General features: G+C 36.3%; 1 protein-coding gene across 2 annotated transcripts; it reads right to left on the bottom strand.

Annotated features, from left to right (window-relative positions):
- Nucleotides 1-464: 464 nt before the first annotated feature.
- Nucleotides 465-19,047, bottom strand: LOC123914042. 2 transcript variants are annotated; one of them, XM_045965015.1, is made up of 17 exons: nucleotides 18,157-19,044; nucleotides 17,975-18,049; nucleotides 17,828-17,890; nucleotides 17,388-17,564; nucleotides 16,124-16,693; nucleotides 15,281-16,006; nucleotides 13,425-13,703; nucleotides 13,151-13,306; nucleotides 12,179-12,543; nucleotides 9,343-9,802; nucleotides 8,785-9,105; nucleotides 5,901-6,675; nucleotides 5,754-5,812; nucleotides 4,254-4,730; nucleotides 3,354-3,392; nucleotides 2,664-2,914; nucleotides 465-656 (listed from the first exon to the last, which is right to left on the bottom strand). In XM_045965015.1, the coding sequence occupies exons 1-16, from the start codon at nucleotides 18,856-18,858 to the stop codon at nucleotides 2,729-2,731; spliced, it is 5,430 nt and encodes a 1,809-aa protein (XP_045820971.1). In that variant the 5' UTR covers nucleotides 18,859-19,044; the 3' UTR covers nucleotides 465-656; nucleotides 2,664-2,728. The 2 variants fall into 2 exon arrangements, with proteins under 2 accessions (XP_045820971.1, XP_045820972.1); XM_045965016.1 differs by lacking the exons at nucleotides 465-656; nucleotides 2,664-2,914; nucleotides 3,354-3,392; nucleotides 5,754-5,812 and having other exon boundaries at nucleotides 4,568-4,730; nucleotides 18,157-19,047.
- Nucleotides 19,048-19,574: the final 527 nt, after the last annotated feature.

The raw sequence follows: 19,574 nt of genomic DNA, 5'->3' as shown, positions 1-19,574 counted from the left end.
TTGAAAGGTAGTCCCCAACTTCCTTTAATTTGACATATTCAACATACTTTCACTTTTAGTCCCAAAATATTTGCATTGTACGATTTTGGTGTCATAGTCCAAGACATTGATTTTAAGATAAGACTTTAGGACTTATAGAACATTCATGAAGGGATTTACATATACCTTTCTCTAAAGAGACTAAGTTTGTTTGGGATGGAATTGTTGGAAAATTTTGAAATGCATATCTATAATTTAAAATATATTCAATGTTTTGAAAAAATTTAAAGAACTTAATAATTAATTAATTTTATAGTGTCGTAATTTAAAAAAGAAAAGTAAATTCTCCCCTCACCTTTTCTCCAAAATCCTCCATCCAAAAATATCCTAACGGGGTTGTCCTCCATTTTTAGAAGATCAAAGTGAGTGAAAATGAAGGGAGTCCCCCAATTACAAAACAAAGAGAAAATAAAAATAAACCTGTCTGGCCTGTTTTAATAACACTGACTCTTTTTCAACTTCAACATTGAACATATTCTTAAGACAGATCAGAGTTCTGAAAGCTCATAAGCTTAACATATACTAGTATTACAAGTTATCTAGGTTGTGATTCTCCAAAATATATGAACTTCAAGACTAGTACTAGTATCCGAAATCGCCTATCCATGTGTTTGTTCATATATATATATATATATATATATAGGGGGCTGCTAATTTAGACCCAGTTGGGTCTAAATTAGCAAGGTGCACCTTTTGAGTTGGACAAAAATACCCATTTTTTAATTTTTTGGAAGAATAGAGCAGCAGGGGCATTTCTGTAATTTTACGCAACAGTACACGCGCCCCCACTTCTTTTTCCCCCCCCAGGACACGTGGCAGCGTGTTAGTGGACAAGATCAGCGCGCGTGCATCACACGCGCCGACAAACGCGCGTGGTGCTTGCTGGATGACGCGGAGAGAGAAAATTCTGAAAAAGGCAGGCCACGTGTCATGATGTGATTGGCTGCGTTAATTTTTTTCCATTTTATACTTTAAACTCGATTATTTCGTCGTAAATTAATTTTTTATTTTTTATACCAAAATTCATAATTTTTTTTTCTCTACAAATAGAGACTTGGTTTGTTTGATTTGGACACCGAAAAAAAAAACGCAATTTTTCACTACTTGAAACTCGATTATTTCGTCGTAAATTAATTTTTTATTTTTTATTTTTTATACCAAAATTCATAAATTTTTTTCTCTACAAATAGAGACTTGGTTCGTTTGATTTGGACACAGAAAAAAAAAACTCAATTTTTCACTACCTTAATCTCATCAAATAACTAATAATCAACTTACTGAAACCATTCTACCAGCAAAATGGTTTCAGATTACAACTCTCTGAAACCATTCTACCAGATAAATGGTTTCAGAAGCAAACACAATTAATAAATTACTCACTGAAACCATTCTACCAGTAAAATGGTTTCAGAATACAACTATGTGCAACCATTCTACAAGCTAAATGGTTTCAGAAGCAAATAACTAATAATCAACTTACTGAAACCATTCTACCAGCAAAATGGTTTCAGATTACAACTCTCTGAAACCATTGTACCAGATAAATGGTTTCAGAATACAACTATGTGCAATCATTCTACAAGCTAAATGGTTTCAGAAGCAAATAACTAATAATCAACTTACTGAAACCATTCTACCAGCAAAATGGTTTCAGATTACAACTCTCTGAAACCATTCTACCAGATAAATGGTTTCAGAAGCAAACACAATTAATAAATTACTCACTGAAACCATTCTACCAGTAAAATGGTTTCAGAATACAACTATGTGCAACCATTCTACAAGCTAAATGGTTTCAGAAGCAAATAACTAATAATCAACTTACTGAAACCATTCTACCAGCAAAATGGTTTCAGATTACAACTCTCTGAAACCATTCTACCATATAAATGGTTTCAGAAGGATTTCGGTGTCCAAATCAAACGAACCAAGTCTCTATTTGTAGGGAAAAAAAAATTATGAATTTTGGTATAAAAAATAAAAAATAAAAAATTAATTTACGACGAAATAATCGAGTTTAAAGTAGTGAAAAATTGCGTTTTTTTTTCGGTGTCCAAATCAAACGAACCAAGTCTCTATTTGTAGAGAAAAAAAAATTATGAATTTTGGTATAAAAAATAAAAAATAAAAAATTAATTTACGATGAAATAATCGAGTTTAAAGTATAAAATGAAAAAAATCACGCAAACCCATTCATATGCTGACACGTGGCTGCCTTTTTCAAAAGCAAAATTTTCTCTCTCCAGCTTATAATCTAGTGTGGCGCAGACAGGATGATCTGATAGATCAGGATGATCTGGGCTGTCTGATTGATCAGACAGTCTTAATGAGATCACATCTTGGCTGTCTGATGGAAATCAACGGTCTGTAACCATGGTCCTTCCGTACGCGCGCGACACTGGATCCACGTCTATTAATTGTTTAAGAAGGTGGGGCGCGTGTTGTTATTTTTTTTTATGTAAAATTACAGAAATGCCCCTGTTGCTCTATTCTTTCAAAAATTAAAAGAATGGGTATTTTGGTCCAATTGAAAAGGTGCACCTTGCTAACTTAGACCTAACTAGGGTCTAAGTTAGAAAACCCCATATATATATATATATATATATATATATATATATATATATATATATATATATATATATATATACATGATAACTATCTATTTTACATATCCAATACCACATATTCCCTACAACAACGAAGTACTCATAGGATTGGCAAAGAAATGCTCTGCGCAAATCCACTTCCGTTGACATGATTTACTTCCAATAAGATTCTGTAGCATGGAGGGGCCTCCGCCAAATATATTTTGGTACATTTTCCTCGCAATTAGGAGTTTATCCAGAACCATCAATTCCAAAAGAGTTCTACAGCTCTGTCAGAAACTTGGATCAGCATTTACCCACAAGAGAACACAAACATGGGAAGCAAATAGGCAACAATAGCAAAAACATATGACATCAAAGTCGAGCTTTACAATCAGCATATTAATGATACAACTAATATAGCACAGCTTTCTTAACAAGCAAGCAGGGCATAAATTGAAAACTGAGGGGTGTGGTAGCAAGTTTCAATAATACCTTAGGAGAAAAGGGTTATCCAGTCAATCTTATCTTGAAAAAAAATTTGTTGAAAAAAAATGAGAATATGTTGGATAACACTAGAAGAGGACAGGAATACAAGTAGGAACAAAGAACATACTGCCCTAGTCATCATGACTTGATTATAAATTGCAGGTTATAAAAACTTTTTCTCAAAAAATATATTGTGAAACCAAACCAGAAATTTCAGAATAGAAATCAAAGAAAGGATACCTGTGGATTCAACATATGCATCTGGCGTAGAATATCATCCTAACACATACAAAAATGAAACTGTCAGTGGGCTTTTCCCTTTTTTATTGAAATACTGAAAAGGTATAACTTGGGCTGCAAACCACCAGACTCTTATTTTCAAAACAAGTACATAGGGATGGCAAAAAAACCCAAACCCGAGAGACCCACCCAAACCCAAGTCAACGGGCGAAACCCAATTTGACTGGGTTTGGGTTTGGGTTCGGGTGACACCCGATAATATGGGTGTGAGTTTGGTATCAGTCAAACCCACACCCGAAACCCATACACCCACCCGAAATATTTTATAATTACCTAATTACCCCCATAGTCTCCCTCAATTTCCTTGGAAGACCTTAAATTTTAGTTGTAATTTAATTTCTTGAAAGTCTATGTTGTAATTTCTTGAAAGTCTATGTTTGAATTTCCTTGGAATACCTTAATTTTAGTTGTAATTTAATTCAAAGTCTATGTTGTAATTTAATTTCTTAAATTTGCAAATTATTTTCAAATGTGTTGCGAGTTTGGGTTTGGGTGGAAAAAACCCGAACCCAATGGGTGTGGGCGTGGGTGTTGTTTTGCCACCCAATAGCCTTTGGGTTTGAGTTTGGGTGATGATTTCGGGTGTGGGTTTGGTAAGTGTCAAACTCGCACTCATGGGCGCCCGTTGCCATCCCTACAAGTACAGCTGTCAGCCTCTGCATCTCATTCAAAATTTTCTCACTTTTATGTTTAAAAATTGATACTTTTCCAGTTTGTTGTTTTCATCTGACTTGGACTAGTGCAAAAAACTAGTATGCAACAACACTCACTAGAAACTCCTTTTTGAAATTGAAAGTTCTATGAAAATTTGAATAATCAAAGATCAATATATTCATATACCTCCAATATCCCCGGGTTCTGCATCACTATTCCAAGAACGCGACGTCTGAGTCCCTTGAAAACAATGCTATTGACAGTCCCATCTCCATTTATCCATGGCAATATTGGCATACATAACTCACCAGAAGAAACTTTAACCATTTCTTTCTCATGGTCACCTCTCGACGAGCCAGGTCTGTCTTGCATGCAACCTTCATTCCTATCACAAGCTTTATTTTCAGGATCCACGTCCTCTTGTGGAAGATTAAGAATTGTCACTTTGTGCACATTATCAAGGGCAGAGTTTCTTTCCCTTAGAACCTCAGCAGAAGCAGAGTTGCTTTCTTTTGATTTGGGAAGCTGGCATGTATTATCACTTTTCTTAATGGTCTTGTTTGAGGAAGGTTGAACAACAGGATGAAAACCAGACACAGTTGTCATAAAGTACTTGTGACGGTATAGAGCATCAACAATACGAACAGAATCATAAGCATTGACCTAAAAAAAGAAAGAAAGAAAACTTGTTTTGAAGCTGAACCAACTTGAGAATAAACTATTATAATTTTCAGCAAAAACTTTCAACTTCTTCAGAGGTAAATGGCTCAAACTAATACTGCCGTCTCAAACTACAGCAAAATCTAAATAAGATAGTTCCAGCTGTCACACATAGCTTGAAACTGGCAAAATAGTATATATTTGCACTCATACCAGAACTCGACAAAACAGAGGAAAAACAGGGGAAAAACAATCAAAGAAGAATTACTGAAGAACAAGGATTACAGTATTAGAGCTTCCACCGAGAGAAGTGTAGATACAGAGTAACTTATCAATGAAAATAGCAGCACAAATATGTATAACAGCAGCAGTTTTAAAAATTCAGAAATCAGTCGAAACTCAAATTCAGAAATCAGTAGTAGCACAAATAAGTAAATGTTTGTACTAAACTCTATTATATCCACAAATAAGATGTTTGGAAAAATCATGGTCCGGTTATGTTTGAACTTTGAACCAATGCTTTTAAAAATGGACCAGAAAAAGTATTGATTCAAGGTTTAATGGTCTAACCGTGGTAGGATTGGTAATAATAAGATGACAACTTTCATGATATATTAAGTAATCTAGCTTCATATCATTTTAAAAAACTAGAAATTATTCTTTTTTGAAATCACTACAATCCTGAATACATGGCAATTAAACTTAAAATTAAAAGGGAAAAGCAAAAAGCCAACATAAAAGGGAAAAGCAAACCAAGAAGAACTGTAAAAACCAAGCAAACTGCGAGTTTACTCCGATTTTTGTTCCGATTCTTCAACTAACGGTACTATGGGTTATCTAGACAAGACAACAGTCCATTTCCAAGTCCAGCTAGTCCGGTTTTAATAATAGGTTTGAACATGATTTTAGTTTCAAACCATGGAGGATAGAAGTGCAAAAATGTAGTTTTCCATTTGGTCCAACGGTGATTTGCAACTAAAATCCAAACATGCTATAACAATTGGCACAAGGAGAAGGAGGGAGGACCTTTAAAGCTTTTCCAAATGCTTGAAGAGCATCAACAATCAGTCCATCTATGTCTGCTCCTAAAAGATATAAAGCTATAAAATAATGAACAAACTAATAGAACTTAAATAATTGAATTTTTTTATAGATTTTAAACCAATCACATACCTGGCAAGTTTATAACTTGGTGAATTTCTCCCATGCTTAATCCTTGGTCACCAGCCTTCTGGATGGCAGCATAAACAACCACAAAGACCTCAGCACACACAGCACATTCTTGTTCTTGACTATAAGGTACCTTCATCAAACGTCTAACATACCCTGCCATAGATTCCCAGGGTGATTCAATATGATCTTTTTCCTCAGGTACTGGGTCACATGAGTTAAAGGTTTCCAACATATGATCAGTAAGTGAATAATTACTATTTTGGCCCATGTCTAATTGAACATTCCCATTGAAATGTTGGTTATTGTTATCATTATCCTTGAACAAATCTAAAATGTCAGCTTTTGAAACTTCTGTGCGGTGAACAGAAATGATTATACCAGGAAAACCTTTTTCCCGGCGAGAAATAATTTCACCCTCTACTCCAAACGAGGATTTCAGTTTTTTGGCTTTGTCACTAAAGGAAGACCCGCTAGCATCAGGTTTACGCTTGCCACTTCTCAAGTCATCAGCTTCTCCAACACCATTATCAGGTAAGCTTGGTGAAATTGAAAGTTCTCCTGATGAGATCAAAGCAAACAAATGAAAAGTGTCCCCACATTGAAGATCTTCAACAAGATCAGTCCCCATTTCAGTAAGGTCTTTGTCCCTTTCCTTCAGCCACGCAGAAAATTTAACAGCTTGCTTTCCAGTATCAAATGGAAATGGTGACTTAGAAATACTATCCAAGAACCGCAGTGATAGTTCAAATCGTTCATCACTGCCATTGCCCCCAACCTGTGAAATGCCAATGTAATTAGAGCTTGTTCAAACACACACAAATTCAGGCTGTCTATATAAAATAGTAACAGAAGAAGTGGAGAAGAAAAACAAAACAGGAAGCCGAAAATCTCAAAATGTAGAATCAAATTCAAATAAGTATCAATAATACCAGACAAATATAACAAATTTTTAGGCAGCGTATCATGATTTAAACCCTCTCCAGGAGCCTAGAATAATGCCATCGAGTTCAAAGAAAAATGGCAGTTATAGTTATTCACTTATTAGTTAGGTTTTGGTAAACCTAATAAGTAAGAACAAGACTGCAACACACCTGATTGATGTTATATTCACTGGGATTTAATAGTATGTGGCTAGTACTCCCGGTCCTAAATATAAGAGAAAATTTACTTTTTAGATACATTAGATTCTCAATGTATCTAAAAAATAGATTTCTTCTTTGTCACGAATATTGAGGCCTAACTCATCCTTACAAAACCGGCTTGTAAGGTGAGGGTTGCCAAAGCTATATAAACACTACACAGGCCATATCTCTTTGCAATGTGGGACTAAATCCACCCCTTCACACCCAACACAATGAAGGTGTTGGAGGCTGCAATGAAGGCAACCCAAACGCCGCAATTAGGCGAATGGAGGCGGACCGCAATGAAGGCGGAATATCCAACACACCCCCTCACGCTCAGGCCCAATGGGCCTGAAGCGTGGACGATGCGGGAAGCCCAGCAATAGATCTAGGATACGCTCTGATACCATATTGAAATGAGTATTGGGCCTAACTCAACCTTACAAAACCGGCTTGTAAGGTGAGGGTTGCCAAAGCTATATAAACACTACACAGGCCATATCTCTTTGCAATGTGGGACTAAATCCACCCCTTCACACCCAACACAATGAAGGTGTTGGAGGCTGCAATGAAGGCAACCCAAACGCCGCAATTAGGCGGATGGGGGCGGACCGCAATGAAGGCGGAATATCCAACACACCCCCTCACGCTCAGGCCCAATGGGCCTGAAGCGTGGACGATGCGGGAAGCCCAGCAATAGATCTAGGATACGCTCTGATACCATGTCACGAATATCGAGGCCTAACTCATCCTTACAAAACCGGCTTGTAAGGTGAGGATTGCCTCTAGTATATAAACACTTAGTCAGACCATCTCTCAACCGATGTGGGACTCTTAACACACCCCCTCACGCCCAGCACTATTGAGCTTGGTGCGTGGATATAAACGGTAGGTGGCCCGATAGCGGAAACCTGATAACAGGTGGCCCAACGGATCGTGGAGAGGCTCTGATACCATATTAGAATTTTAGAGGCCTATACTCAACCGCAAAAGCTAGCTTGAGAGTTGAGGTTTGCACTACATTATAAAGACTATCTTTGTCATATCTCTAGCCAATGTGGGACTTCTAACACACCCCCTCACGTCCAGAACTGAACAAGCTGGAACGTGGGATCAACAACAACGGGTGGCCCAAATATGGGAGGTCTCCACAACAAACAACAAATGGATCTAGGATAGACTCTGATACCATGTCACGAATATCGAGGCCTAACTCATCCTTACAAAACCGGCTTGTAAGGTGAGGATTGCCTCTAGTATATAAACACTTAGTCAGACCATCTCTCAACCGATGTGGGACTCTTAACATTCTTATATTTAGGACCTGAGGGAATAGTATTTTCTAAACAAATAGTGTAAGAAAAAGCCTGCAACATACAAGTATTTTAATCATACTCAATAACAACCTTTGTACACATGTTCGCAGACATGTTCTCATTGTCTCTGCCCAAGCTACAGCTTTCAAATGTATACCTTATATGTTGCATACAGTCTCCCAATGTTAATCTACAACCCACTTTCTATATGATACAGCTTACTACATTTTTTGACAGACTTAAAAGTCTCTCTCAATTTTAGATGTATTTCTTTTCCATAACAAAGTGCTTTAGAAATTGACTAAATTATTATGAGTAAACATGACATGCAAACATATTCCTCAGTTAAAAGCAAGACTAGAGCAAGCAACAGTATAAGGTCAACTTGAGCACGCAGTCCATCAACATCTCCTATCAATACAAACTGCAGGTGACTGAACTATTTACCATTATTTTCTTCTCTCTAAGGTAGTTAAAAGCTGCAACTAGATCATGCTCTGAGTAATGCCGAAGAATGTCTGCTAATAAATTTGGTGCCTGTGGATTGGTAGCAGTGCTTAAAAAAACAAGCTTAAATAGCTCGACGGCATTTGAAACAGCCAGTGATTCGTATACTTGTCCATAACTACTAGGCCTGTTGTTTAGAAACCTAGAAAATTTCATATCAAGACATGATCTTTGGGAAGAAAATGTATGGGGCTTCCCGTGATGGCTCTGAATAATCTCACTAGGAATAGCTGCTGTAGTTTTTCCATTTTCTCGAGATTCCTGCGACAAAAAATGATTCCTTAAGTCAGACGACAGACAGCTTTCAAAATAACTGAAGAGTGTATTACATCAAACATTCCTCCAAAAGGGATATGAAATTAATAATAAAATATTAGAAAAGACAAAATAAGTGAAGTCTCACATAGAAACATGGAAAGCAACAACTGGATAAGTGACATTGCTATTATTATTATTATTATTATTATTATTATTATTATTTAAGTCTTAGAGAATTACATATCTATTCCAATCTTCATATTGCGATTGATCATTTTGTGAGGAGGCATCCAGCTTGGCCATCTTCTTGCAGCGCAGGATCTCATCAAGGGCTGTCTCAATACTTTTATTCTCGAAGTTGTCCCACACTTCTCCATTTAGACTACTCATGTGAATTTCAACATCTGGAGTAAAACTGTTGTGAACGCCTTTACTAGACTGGGATTGCACAAACAGTCTGCAATCATCTTTATTTGATGACAAGTTCTGAGACTTCTCCAGCTGTTTCGCATATTGTTCACTAAGCATGGTACAGAGTCTATTCACAGCTTTCCTAAATCTTAAGTTAGCATTCAGAAAATTCATTCTTCTCATACAAGCACGTGGAGGAGCCGGAAGATCAGAAAGTGAGGCCCAATCTACACGATGATAATTAGCACCAAGAACAGCGCGGTATCTAACATATTGGATCACCAATTGCCTGAAAGAAGATACAGTTGTAGATACTCAGACAAGTGATAGGAACAGAAATACACAAAACATCAATAGACAGAACCTGAATTGGTATTGAATCAAAAAGAAATTGGTATTTAATATTAAAACAGAGGCTAATTCCTCTTCTGACATCTGCGGAAGAGCAATGCTAGGGACAAACCCTTGGACACACTCTCTTTAACACACTGCAATTTATTGGGCCACATAAGCTATTTTTTTTAAACCTTTACCTGTTGACCGGTTAAAGAGGTTATTCTATTTTATTATTTTTTTTATAAATTTCTTTTACAATTATTGATCACTTTCTCTCGGCCTTTTCCACTGCCCATTACCCAGCGAAGCTTTATTGTTGTTGTTTGTGATGTTTTGAATTATGCAAGTAGCGATTATGTGATTATCGACTATGGGATTATTGATTTGTTGGAAGAGAGAACAAGATAATTAATCAGCAGCAGTAGGTGTATGACCAGCATGCTCCCCGGCTGGACGATAGCTGACGGTGACGATATGGTTGTAACTCTCCGATGGTTGGCTTTGTGTGGACTGAAGGGAATGGGATGATACTCGAGATCTGGACGCTTTCATGATGTTCGGTGGTGTGCTTGAATCGGTGATGGACGACACTGTGCACTCTCCTCAAACTCCTCTTCATTTTCTGAAAATTTTTAGCCACCACCATTGAATCCAAAGAACCCATTTACAGTACATCAAATTGAAAGGAAATATTAAACCTTTACGAAAAATCCATGTGCAAATAAAGGGTACCCAGATGATAACCCTTTAATGGGGTTCAAATTCAAAGCAATTGAGAATGAAAGAAATTGTAAGTAAAAAATAATGTTTGTTCCTAACAGGTTCTCTTATGGAATTATTGGAACGAAACAGATGGTGGTGGGAGGTTGAAATGAACAGGAAGAACAAAAATGACCAAGAAGATGAAAAGTTTTTTTATTCAAATAATAATATAAAATAAAATAAAACAAATGGCTCAATATGAAACCAGTAGCAAGTTAATGGATAAAAAAAGTGAATGATGTGGCTTATTGCTATTGGAGTGTGTTAGAGAAGTGTGCTAGAAGGTGTGACAGTAGCACTTCTCTCTGCGGAAATATCGATGGTAAAAAAAGAAAGAAAACGGTAATTATGGATGGAGTCTAGCTCATTGCAAAATGACAACAAAAAGATGGATAAACACCAGGAACTCTGAGAAAAACAGCCTCTCTTCTCAGCCCCAACCGTCCCCAAACCACCTAGAAATTCTTCAAACCCCTCACGGCTACTAGCCACTCTAATAATCATTACTCTCCCTTCCAATCTGATTCCCGTTCTCTCTCTACTCCCCCCTATGCCTCGTGTCCACTAACTCAACTATCATTGGGCCCTTTTCTTTCTCCTTCACCCAGTTGCTTCCATTGTATCCCAGGCCCGTTTTTCTTTTTCTCCACTCTTTTTCCCTTTTCTCCTATATACTTGTATGTTGGGCCTATGATGGGCCTGACAATAAGGTAAGTAATATCATATCCATAGCCTTAAAGGAGAGATTAAAAAAGTATGTGCTCTTCATTCTAAGGCAAAAGAACAGTCACTATAGTAGATTTTGTAAGAAATTATTACAATAAATATCCATGGCATTTGCAAGTCACTTGTGTAAACTGCTAAGCCCAATGCCAGGGTACAAAAAATAAAAGGCTTAATTTAATTGGAGTTTGGTCCCCTAATTATAATCAATCTGAGACTTTGATCCCCTTTTTTATAGCTTAGCAATTCCAGTCCCCCAATTTTTAATTATTATAAGATGTTCCTGTTGTAAAATTGGCTTCCAAATTTGGGGATGTGATGACCTGGCATATGAGTGAACTGTCTAGGTGGAGAGTGTGTGCGTGTACACATTCATGCCATCCAACGGTGTAATTTTTGGTAACTTTTAAATTAAAAAATGATGACATGAATGTACCAATATTAATACATACTACACTGGAACAGTCCAATCAAACACTATGTCAGCCTATTAATTGCCACATCATCTTCGGAAACCAATTTTGCAACTACGAAAAATGTCATAAACTTTAAAAACTTGAGGACCAAAATTTTGATATTAGAAAAAGGGGAACCAAAACTTCAGTTAAACCAAAATTAAACCATTTAAAGAAATCTTTTGGATTTGATCTTGCATTAATGTGCGACTATACAGTCAGTGTATTGACTACCACCCAATAAACTAAAAATACAAGCAACAATAAGCTGTATTCCTTTGTCAAGGTTGGCTTGGACATAAATGACCCATCTTCAAAGAGCCACTATTTTTCTACAGTAAAACAATTATTCGACTTATCATTTAACAGGCCCCCAAAATTTCTCTTACCTGTCAGTTTTGTCTGACCATATGAATCTTCTTTGGCGTGGTGCCTTCGTTGCAGTTAAGATACGCTGGCTAATACATGGAGAGCAGTCTGGAGAACCCTCAATTTCATAATTAACCTCCTCAAACTCTTGCATATGGGTCGCTTGCTCCTCTGAATAAATACCCATATGTTGGTCATCTATGTGTTTCTCCATAACACCAGTTGCTGCATCAATTCTTGCATGCTTTGCTGGCCTCAACTCGGGAGAATCTTTCTTCCTGCGAAAAGATGAATTGCCTTTGCGTTCAAGTGAATTATCCTCACTCTCTTCATCATTGAGCTGATTAAGGCCATGGCGACGCTTACTATAATACATGCTAAGTACCTGCAAGTGACATTAAAATAAATAAGAAATAAATACATGTTTGAAAAAGTAGCAACAGACAGTCATCTTGAAACAGTAAACTGCGGCACAAATGCTCAAATGAGTTCACTTAAATTTGATTTCACAAAACTAACAAATCCCTCATTTAAAGGTCAAAACTATGAGCTTACTTCCCATTGACAGTTTAATCTACCATTGCCAACTTTGTGCCTAAATTTATAAGAAACAACAGGTTCAACAGGCCAATTGGATCATCCTGTTCATATGCATGACTAATGGATCAAAGATTGAAGCCATTAATTCCTCACAATAATTTATAAAAGAAGGTTTGCTAAAAAAATCTGCTTTTGCAGATAACAGCAAAATAATATAAAAGACAAATTCCAGGAAGCAGATAAAATTGATAAACATTTAAACACTTAGTTTAAGCAAGAAATTTGTAACAGTGTCTATTTGGTTGACACATGACAGGAGCCCATGAAATCTATGTTCCCTCAGAGATATACTAAGCTACTGATCTTGATGGTGGGATACAAAACTGACATTGCATATTCCAAAACAGATGAACAACAAAATCAAGCCAACAACTTGAAACAAACAAACCAACCTGCTCCAAGGTAAGATTCAGATCTTTTGCAATCTTATCACAGTCCCTGTACGAAATTTTTTCACTTAGATCATGCTTAGTAACATGCTTTAAAAGCTCAGCACGTTGTTCAGCTGTCATTAGACGATTAGATGCCCATGACCGGAAGCGGAAAACCTAACAAAGTTAAAAGAAGAAAAATAATTATCTTCAAAGTTTGGACTGGAATTGACGTCTCAAAATATAATATTGCGCTGAATCTGATATAAAGCATCAAAACTGAATATAATATTACCTCATGGACCACAGATCCAGGAAATGCATATAAAGCAGCTTTTCTATTAGCAGCAGCATAACAGTATTCCAATGTTCGCCAATATTCATCAACTGCATATCTATTAGACAGAACAAAATCATGCCTAATCCTTGGTCGAAGATCAAGAGACGTAAAATTTAAAGATGCTGCGTCATTTGAAAGGGGTTCCTCAATGTAAGGTCTAAGTTCCATCATGTGTGTCAAAGCATGTGGGGTTTTAACTCCATCTATAGATTGTGAAATTATCACCCGAATGAGCTACAAAAAGAAATACACATCAAGCAAGCTTTGTTCGAATTTTACAATGCAATTTAATTTAATAGTAATCTTACATATATTAACCTACTATTTTTGCATTTCCTAGCAGTTCTCTACTTTCAATTTTTGGCTGACCACCATGAGACGCCATCTACCTTAGATAACACCGTTCTTACTCATTTAGGTCTACAACTTAATACTAGTACTTGACCAAATTATTAACATAATATGATTAGGATGTTAGTGTATTGTAACACATTATGGGTGCGTTTGTTACGTATTTTTAAAGAACAAGAAACTTAGGTGTAGGAGCTTCACATTTTAAAAAACATGATTTTTTAGACAGTAAACAAACAGAAAGTAACTTCAGATTTTTAAAAAAAGCCCTAAAAAAAACTCGAGAATTTTTAAATTTAAAAAAATGAGAAAAAGGTTTATATTGAGTGAGTTATAAAAGATAAAGGACTTATATGGGAAAAAAATAAGATAAAGGACTAAAGTGTTACATATAAACTAGATATAAATAAGATAAAGGACCAATATGTTACAAATAAAAGATAAAGGATCAAAGTGTTACACATAAAAAAGATAAAGGACTTCTGGTGTAATTTTGCCTTTTTTTTAAAGCTTAAGCAAACACACCCTATATCTATAACTATCAATCACATTTTCAGGTTACTACCGTTAGTTTTCTTTGTCTCTTTGTTCTTCTTCCCTAACTCTAAACCTATAAGTTGAACATGTTTATACCGGTCAAACTGTTAGGATAATAAATGAAAGATTTCTTATTGGTGTAGAGAGATTGAAAGAGAAGATACAAAAGGTTTACAATGAAGATGATAACCTTACACACAAGGCTACCCCGAAGGAGCACTCTCTTTTCACACAAGATGATTCTCTATCTAGTTGCAAAATTTAATTATCCAAAGCTATCTTTCCCCCACCAATTTGAGGGCTATGTGAAGACTTCTAAGAATTACCAAAAAAAAAAATCTTGACAACCATATAACAAACTTCTACTAACTAAATCTTGACTACTCTAATCTAATTATCCAATATTCTATATCATATTCCTAACATAAACTACTCTTTTCAAAATTAATCTTCAATCCATAACCAACCCTAAAGAAATATTCCGCCAAAATGAATTGAATTCGAGAGACAGTGATTCACTGTTTAGCAACTTTGATTCCCTTGATAACGTAGCTACAAGAGATCAAAGAGTAGATTCTCCACCAATGATGAATGTATCATCTCAAGGGAATTTCTTTTTTTGTTAAAAGTTACTCTAGCATGCAAAATGGTTTATCACTCCACCACTAAGCACATAGTGACCCCACTCCCAGTCCTTAATAAGATGAAACTAGTTTAACCCCAGGGGTTGGCCTGGTGGTGTAGGCTTGGGACCTTGGAGTGTGGGAAAATTGGTCCCCCATATTAGTCGTTTGGGCCCGATACTGAGTTTCCAAAAAGAAATAAAAGACTTTCCAATTTCCAAAAAAAAGCAATGGCATATTATAAGTTTTAAAATCTTCCAACAAAAAAGGAAAACCTCAAATTTAGCTGAACAGGAATACCTTTAACCGCCTTAAAATGTCAATAATTAATGACAGTCTTCCAATTGCAAGAGTATCAATTGCAGGAAGATCAGAGAGACATAAACCCTTCTTGCACTTATCAATCATTTCTTCATATTTTTTAGTGGAGCCAGCAATTTGTAGAAATAGTTCCACTGGAATTGCGTTAATAGCTGCGTCTAGAGAAAATAGTTTGCTGCTACTATGAGGATTATCAGCTAGCCCATTAGATGATACAGCATCACTACAGTTTTCTGACCTATGCAGATAATCCCAAAGAAAAATGTGCAGCAGCTTTGCACGAACCATTTTTGCTATTATAAATCCATTAGCACGCATGGCTTCTGCTTTATCAGCCTGATGACCTGGAACTATAAGGCTTTGAGTTTTCTGAACATTCTCCATTACAGGTATCAATTCATCATTTTTCTGTGGACGGGTGCTTTTGCTGTGGATATCATTTTTAAATGATCTCACTTTATCTTGCATTTCATCATGTAACTCAGGAGATAGACTTACGGATGGATGCACAACAATCACGCAATCTGTGGTCTTTGAATATTCAGCAATAACAGGGATACGTATTTTTATGCACTTGCATTGCCCTTGTTCCTGAAGTTTAGTCAATATTCGATCTAAAGTTTTACGGTCCACTTTTTTAGACTTATCCTTCTCAAAGGTATTGAGCCATCTATTTAGCTCTGGTCTCAAAACATACCTTTCATCCTGCACAAATAAAAATGAAAAACATTTTTGTCTTAGAAAAAGAGAATAAATATTTTAAGACAATAAACAATTGTTTCCTCAGCAATAGGTATACCGATGAATAAATATATCAGAGACCTTTAATCTTTCTAGTATCCTGATAGCCTTTTTAGTGCCATCAGCTGACAACGATAGACTTGCATATCTTTGATATGATCTAGCAGAGATTGGTGTCAATGCATCAGATGGAAAAGCTTTTGATAATGCAATGTTTCCCTCCATAGGTAAACTGACTGGTTTGCTGTGAGAAGTGGTACCCCTTTGGTCAGGGACCGGCCCTTGCAAATTTGTTGGTGCTTCTACATAGTTAGACTCTACATTGTTTGGAGATGCGCATGATAGTTTTGCACCAGCTCCTACATCTTCCAATTTGTCAGGGTCAACAAGTTCTCCTTTGAAAGTTGAAGCCTCAAATTCAGTTCTTATTTTTGAAGAACTATCACACAGGTGATGGTCCAAAATTTTATTTTCATCCAGCTTGTGAATAAGTGCAACTTCAAGTTCAGAATTGAAATTTCTAGATGTCCAAACTCTAATTGTCTTAGATTTAAGGCACTGTTCTTCTTGCACTTTCATTCCAAACCTGTGGCACAGACTTACAAGTCGAATGTGATTCTTTTTCAGATCAATCTGAAGCCTGTCACATATCTGTTTATATGAAACATCCAAATAAATTAAAAGTGATAGGGAAACATTATGCATATTTAAACAAACAACCAGCACAGTCGAATATGGAAGAGAGGCGGAGGAGGGGGGGGATAGAAAGGCCTAAATACACAATTTTTATAGAAAAGAAGTTTTATTACAGAAAAAGGAGGGAAAAGAATGAAGCTCATTGCAGTTGATGAGTTAAAATGTACCGGGAGGGAGGTTCCTAAAGACTATTATAGAAAATAATTTTTTAGTACAGTGAAAGGAGGCAGAATAGAATTTAGGTAGAGGAAAAGACATCCTCCAAGGTCCAGAGTAAAAGTAAAACAAAACAACTCAACTTTGCACCCAACCCAACCTCCCACCCCAGTCTCTGCATATCACGCGTAGCAAGCAGTGCCAAGCAAAATACCCAATACAAGTTATAAACACAATTCAGTCCCCTAAAGGATTTATATGAGCTGAACACTATCGGTTCTCATTATTGGGTGGCAAAAGCAGTTACTCAAATTTTTATTTAGGACAAATTTTCCCATTTTTATCTGTTACAATGCGGCACACGGAATACAAAGCCGTGCAAGCCACATAATCATATCCTACGAAAGAAGACAATATACAAATCATCTTTTCCCACATTGACACCATTTCATATGTCCTACCAAAGAAAACAATATACAAATCAAGTGTGTACCTCCTTTATAGTAATGCCATCTGATCCTGCAGTATCAATAATATCAAAAATTTGATGCTCAATAGGAAGCTCCACCAACTGATCTGTGAGTTGACATATATTCCCAGAGTCTGAGTTTTTATCTTCATTTCCAGATTCAGTAGTTATTGGGTCAAGAAGCCTCAGACAAGCCTCTATCTGAAAACAAGTTAAAACTTCTATAGCTAAGGATAACAACAACCAAAAAGAAGCTGTTTTTTTTATTTACTTAGTTTTATAAAATACTGTGAATTTGTTTCACATAAAGAGAAGATTTCCAACACTTTTCAAGAGAGACGTTTTTCAGACAGTGGCACTCAGCAAAGACTAAACCCACGATTCAAAAAACGGAACTTGAATCATAAAAATGAATGGAGAGGAGACAGTTACTGTTGAGTGGTAAATGGCATTAACTAACTGACCTTGCCATTGACCTTAGCATCAAACTGCTCCACAATTTGATGCGCTTTCAACCTGGCAGCAATCTAATGACACAATGAAAATTGCAATAAGGTAATCTATGAATAGTTACATATAACAGAAACAGTTTTGGAAAGTTTTAAACAGACCTGTCTCCAAGCTCTTTGTTTTGGACGCGATCCGCAGTAACCAAGATCCTTCTTAATATCAGACACGAGAAGAACCTACAAGGAAAATGAGCATAATAAAATGATTTGGGCCTAATGTAATACTACAATGAGACAACCACAGTGGTTAAAATGAGAATTGAATGAAAAAATAAAATAAGAACCTTGCCATTGGCATTTGCTAGTTTGTCACAAATAGCTTTGATTGGAGGTTCATAATCGGCAAGACGAACATGGGTTTGAAGTAGTTGTTGTTGTTGGGAGTCTGGTTGATTGAATTGTGTGATTTGAAATTCAAATCTTTGATGCTGAGCAAGTGGTTTATTAGCATAGCGACGCAAGTAAACCAAATGAGTAGTAATATTAAGAGGTGTATAATTAACAGAGGAAGAGGAGGAAGTGTGAATTTGTGTCTTCTTTTCAAGGGCAGAGCGTTTGACGATTAAGCCCTTACACTCCAAAGTCCTCAAAACGTAGTGAAAGTTATTAGGATCAATCCGTAATTGTTTAGAGAGTTGAGTTTGAGTAATACCGTTGTGTTTAGCATTAGCGAGAAGATGAAGGACGCGTAATTGAGATTGTTGGAGTGATTGGGGATCGTAAATACCGACGAAGTTGTGGGAGAGGGTTTGTTGAGGGAAGATTTTGATGAGATTGTGATCTTCTTGATCGTAATTAGGGTTAGGGTTAGGGGGTTCGAAACGGAGAGTGGGAATGCGAAGGAGATTAGTGAAGATTGATTGTTGGAAGGAAGGAGTGAGATTGAGATTGATTGATTGGAGTTTAGAGAAGAGTGATTGAAGAGTGATTCCCTCTTCAACGTGTGTGCATATCTCTTCCAATGCTGCGTTCAACGCAGAGTCCATTGATTTTTCTTCTACTATTCAACCGGAGTGTCAGTGTCACCACCTTGATGATCACAGATATGCTGTAACCGAAAACAAACAAACACCGAATTCAACGAATGCCTTTTATATTCTCAGAACTAGAGAGTTCAGTGGACTATCTACCGGTGGGAAAAAATAGTATAAGCACTTTTGTCCAAAAATTCATTTACTTTTAATTTTTTTGTTTACGATCGAAGATACGACATCTAACATACTACATAAATTTCTTACTACCAGATCAATAATTTAATTTTTTAAGTTAATTTACTTTTTTTTTTTACTTAGTTAATTTACTTTTAATTAATAAATAATAAATGTGTCAGAAAATTAATAAAATAATAAATATATTTTTTATAATTAACTAGCGGCAAGACGGGGCGGGTTTTGCTTCTATGTTTCTATCTATGAAGTACCGACATCTCTATGATTAAGCGTGTTGCGGTGTCCGACATGTGTCGGTGTCCAACACTCGTATGACACTCCTACGACACGTGTCAGATAGGTCAGACCGGTGTCAAAAAAAGTCAATTTTTCTTTTACATTGACACTCCTTTGATCGGTGTCCGACATCTGTAAGACACTCATACGACACGTGTGGGACAAGTGTCTCAAAAAAAAATGTTTTTTATTTACTTATACTCTACTTAGACACATAACAGACATATCTACAAGAGTTAAAAATGTGTTGAAAAGGT

Source organism: Trifolium pratense, linkage group LG3 (assembly GCF_020283565.1).
Source record: "Trifolium pratense cultivar HEN17-A07 linkage group LG3, ARS_RC_1.1, whole genome shotgun sequence".
NCBI classification, from domain to species: domain Eukaryota; kingdom Viridiplantae; phylum Streptophyta; class Magnoliopsida; order Fabales; family Fabaceae; genus Trifolium; species Trifolium pratense.
Note: the sequence above shows the minus strand (reverse complement) of the source record. Positions and strands in the feature narration are given on the sequence as shown.

Coding starts and splice junctions, on each gene's coding strand:
- LOC123914042 (XM_045965015.1), bottom strand. CDS start 18,858: ATGGACTCTGCGTTGAACGCAGCATTGGAAGAGATATGCACACACGTT. Junction 17,565..17,827: donor ATGCTAAGGTCAATGGCAAG/GTCAGTTAGTTA, acceptor ACTTGTTTTCAG/ATAGAGGCTTGTCTGAGGCT. Junction 13,704..15,280: donor ACATTTTAAGGCGGTTAAAG/GTATTCCTGTTC, acceptor TTCTTTTTGTAG/CTCATTCGGGTGATAATTTC.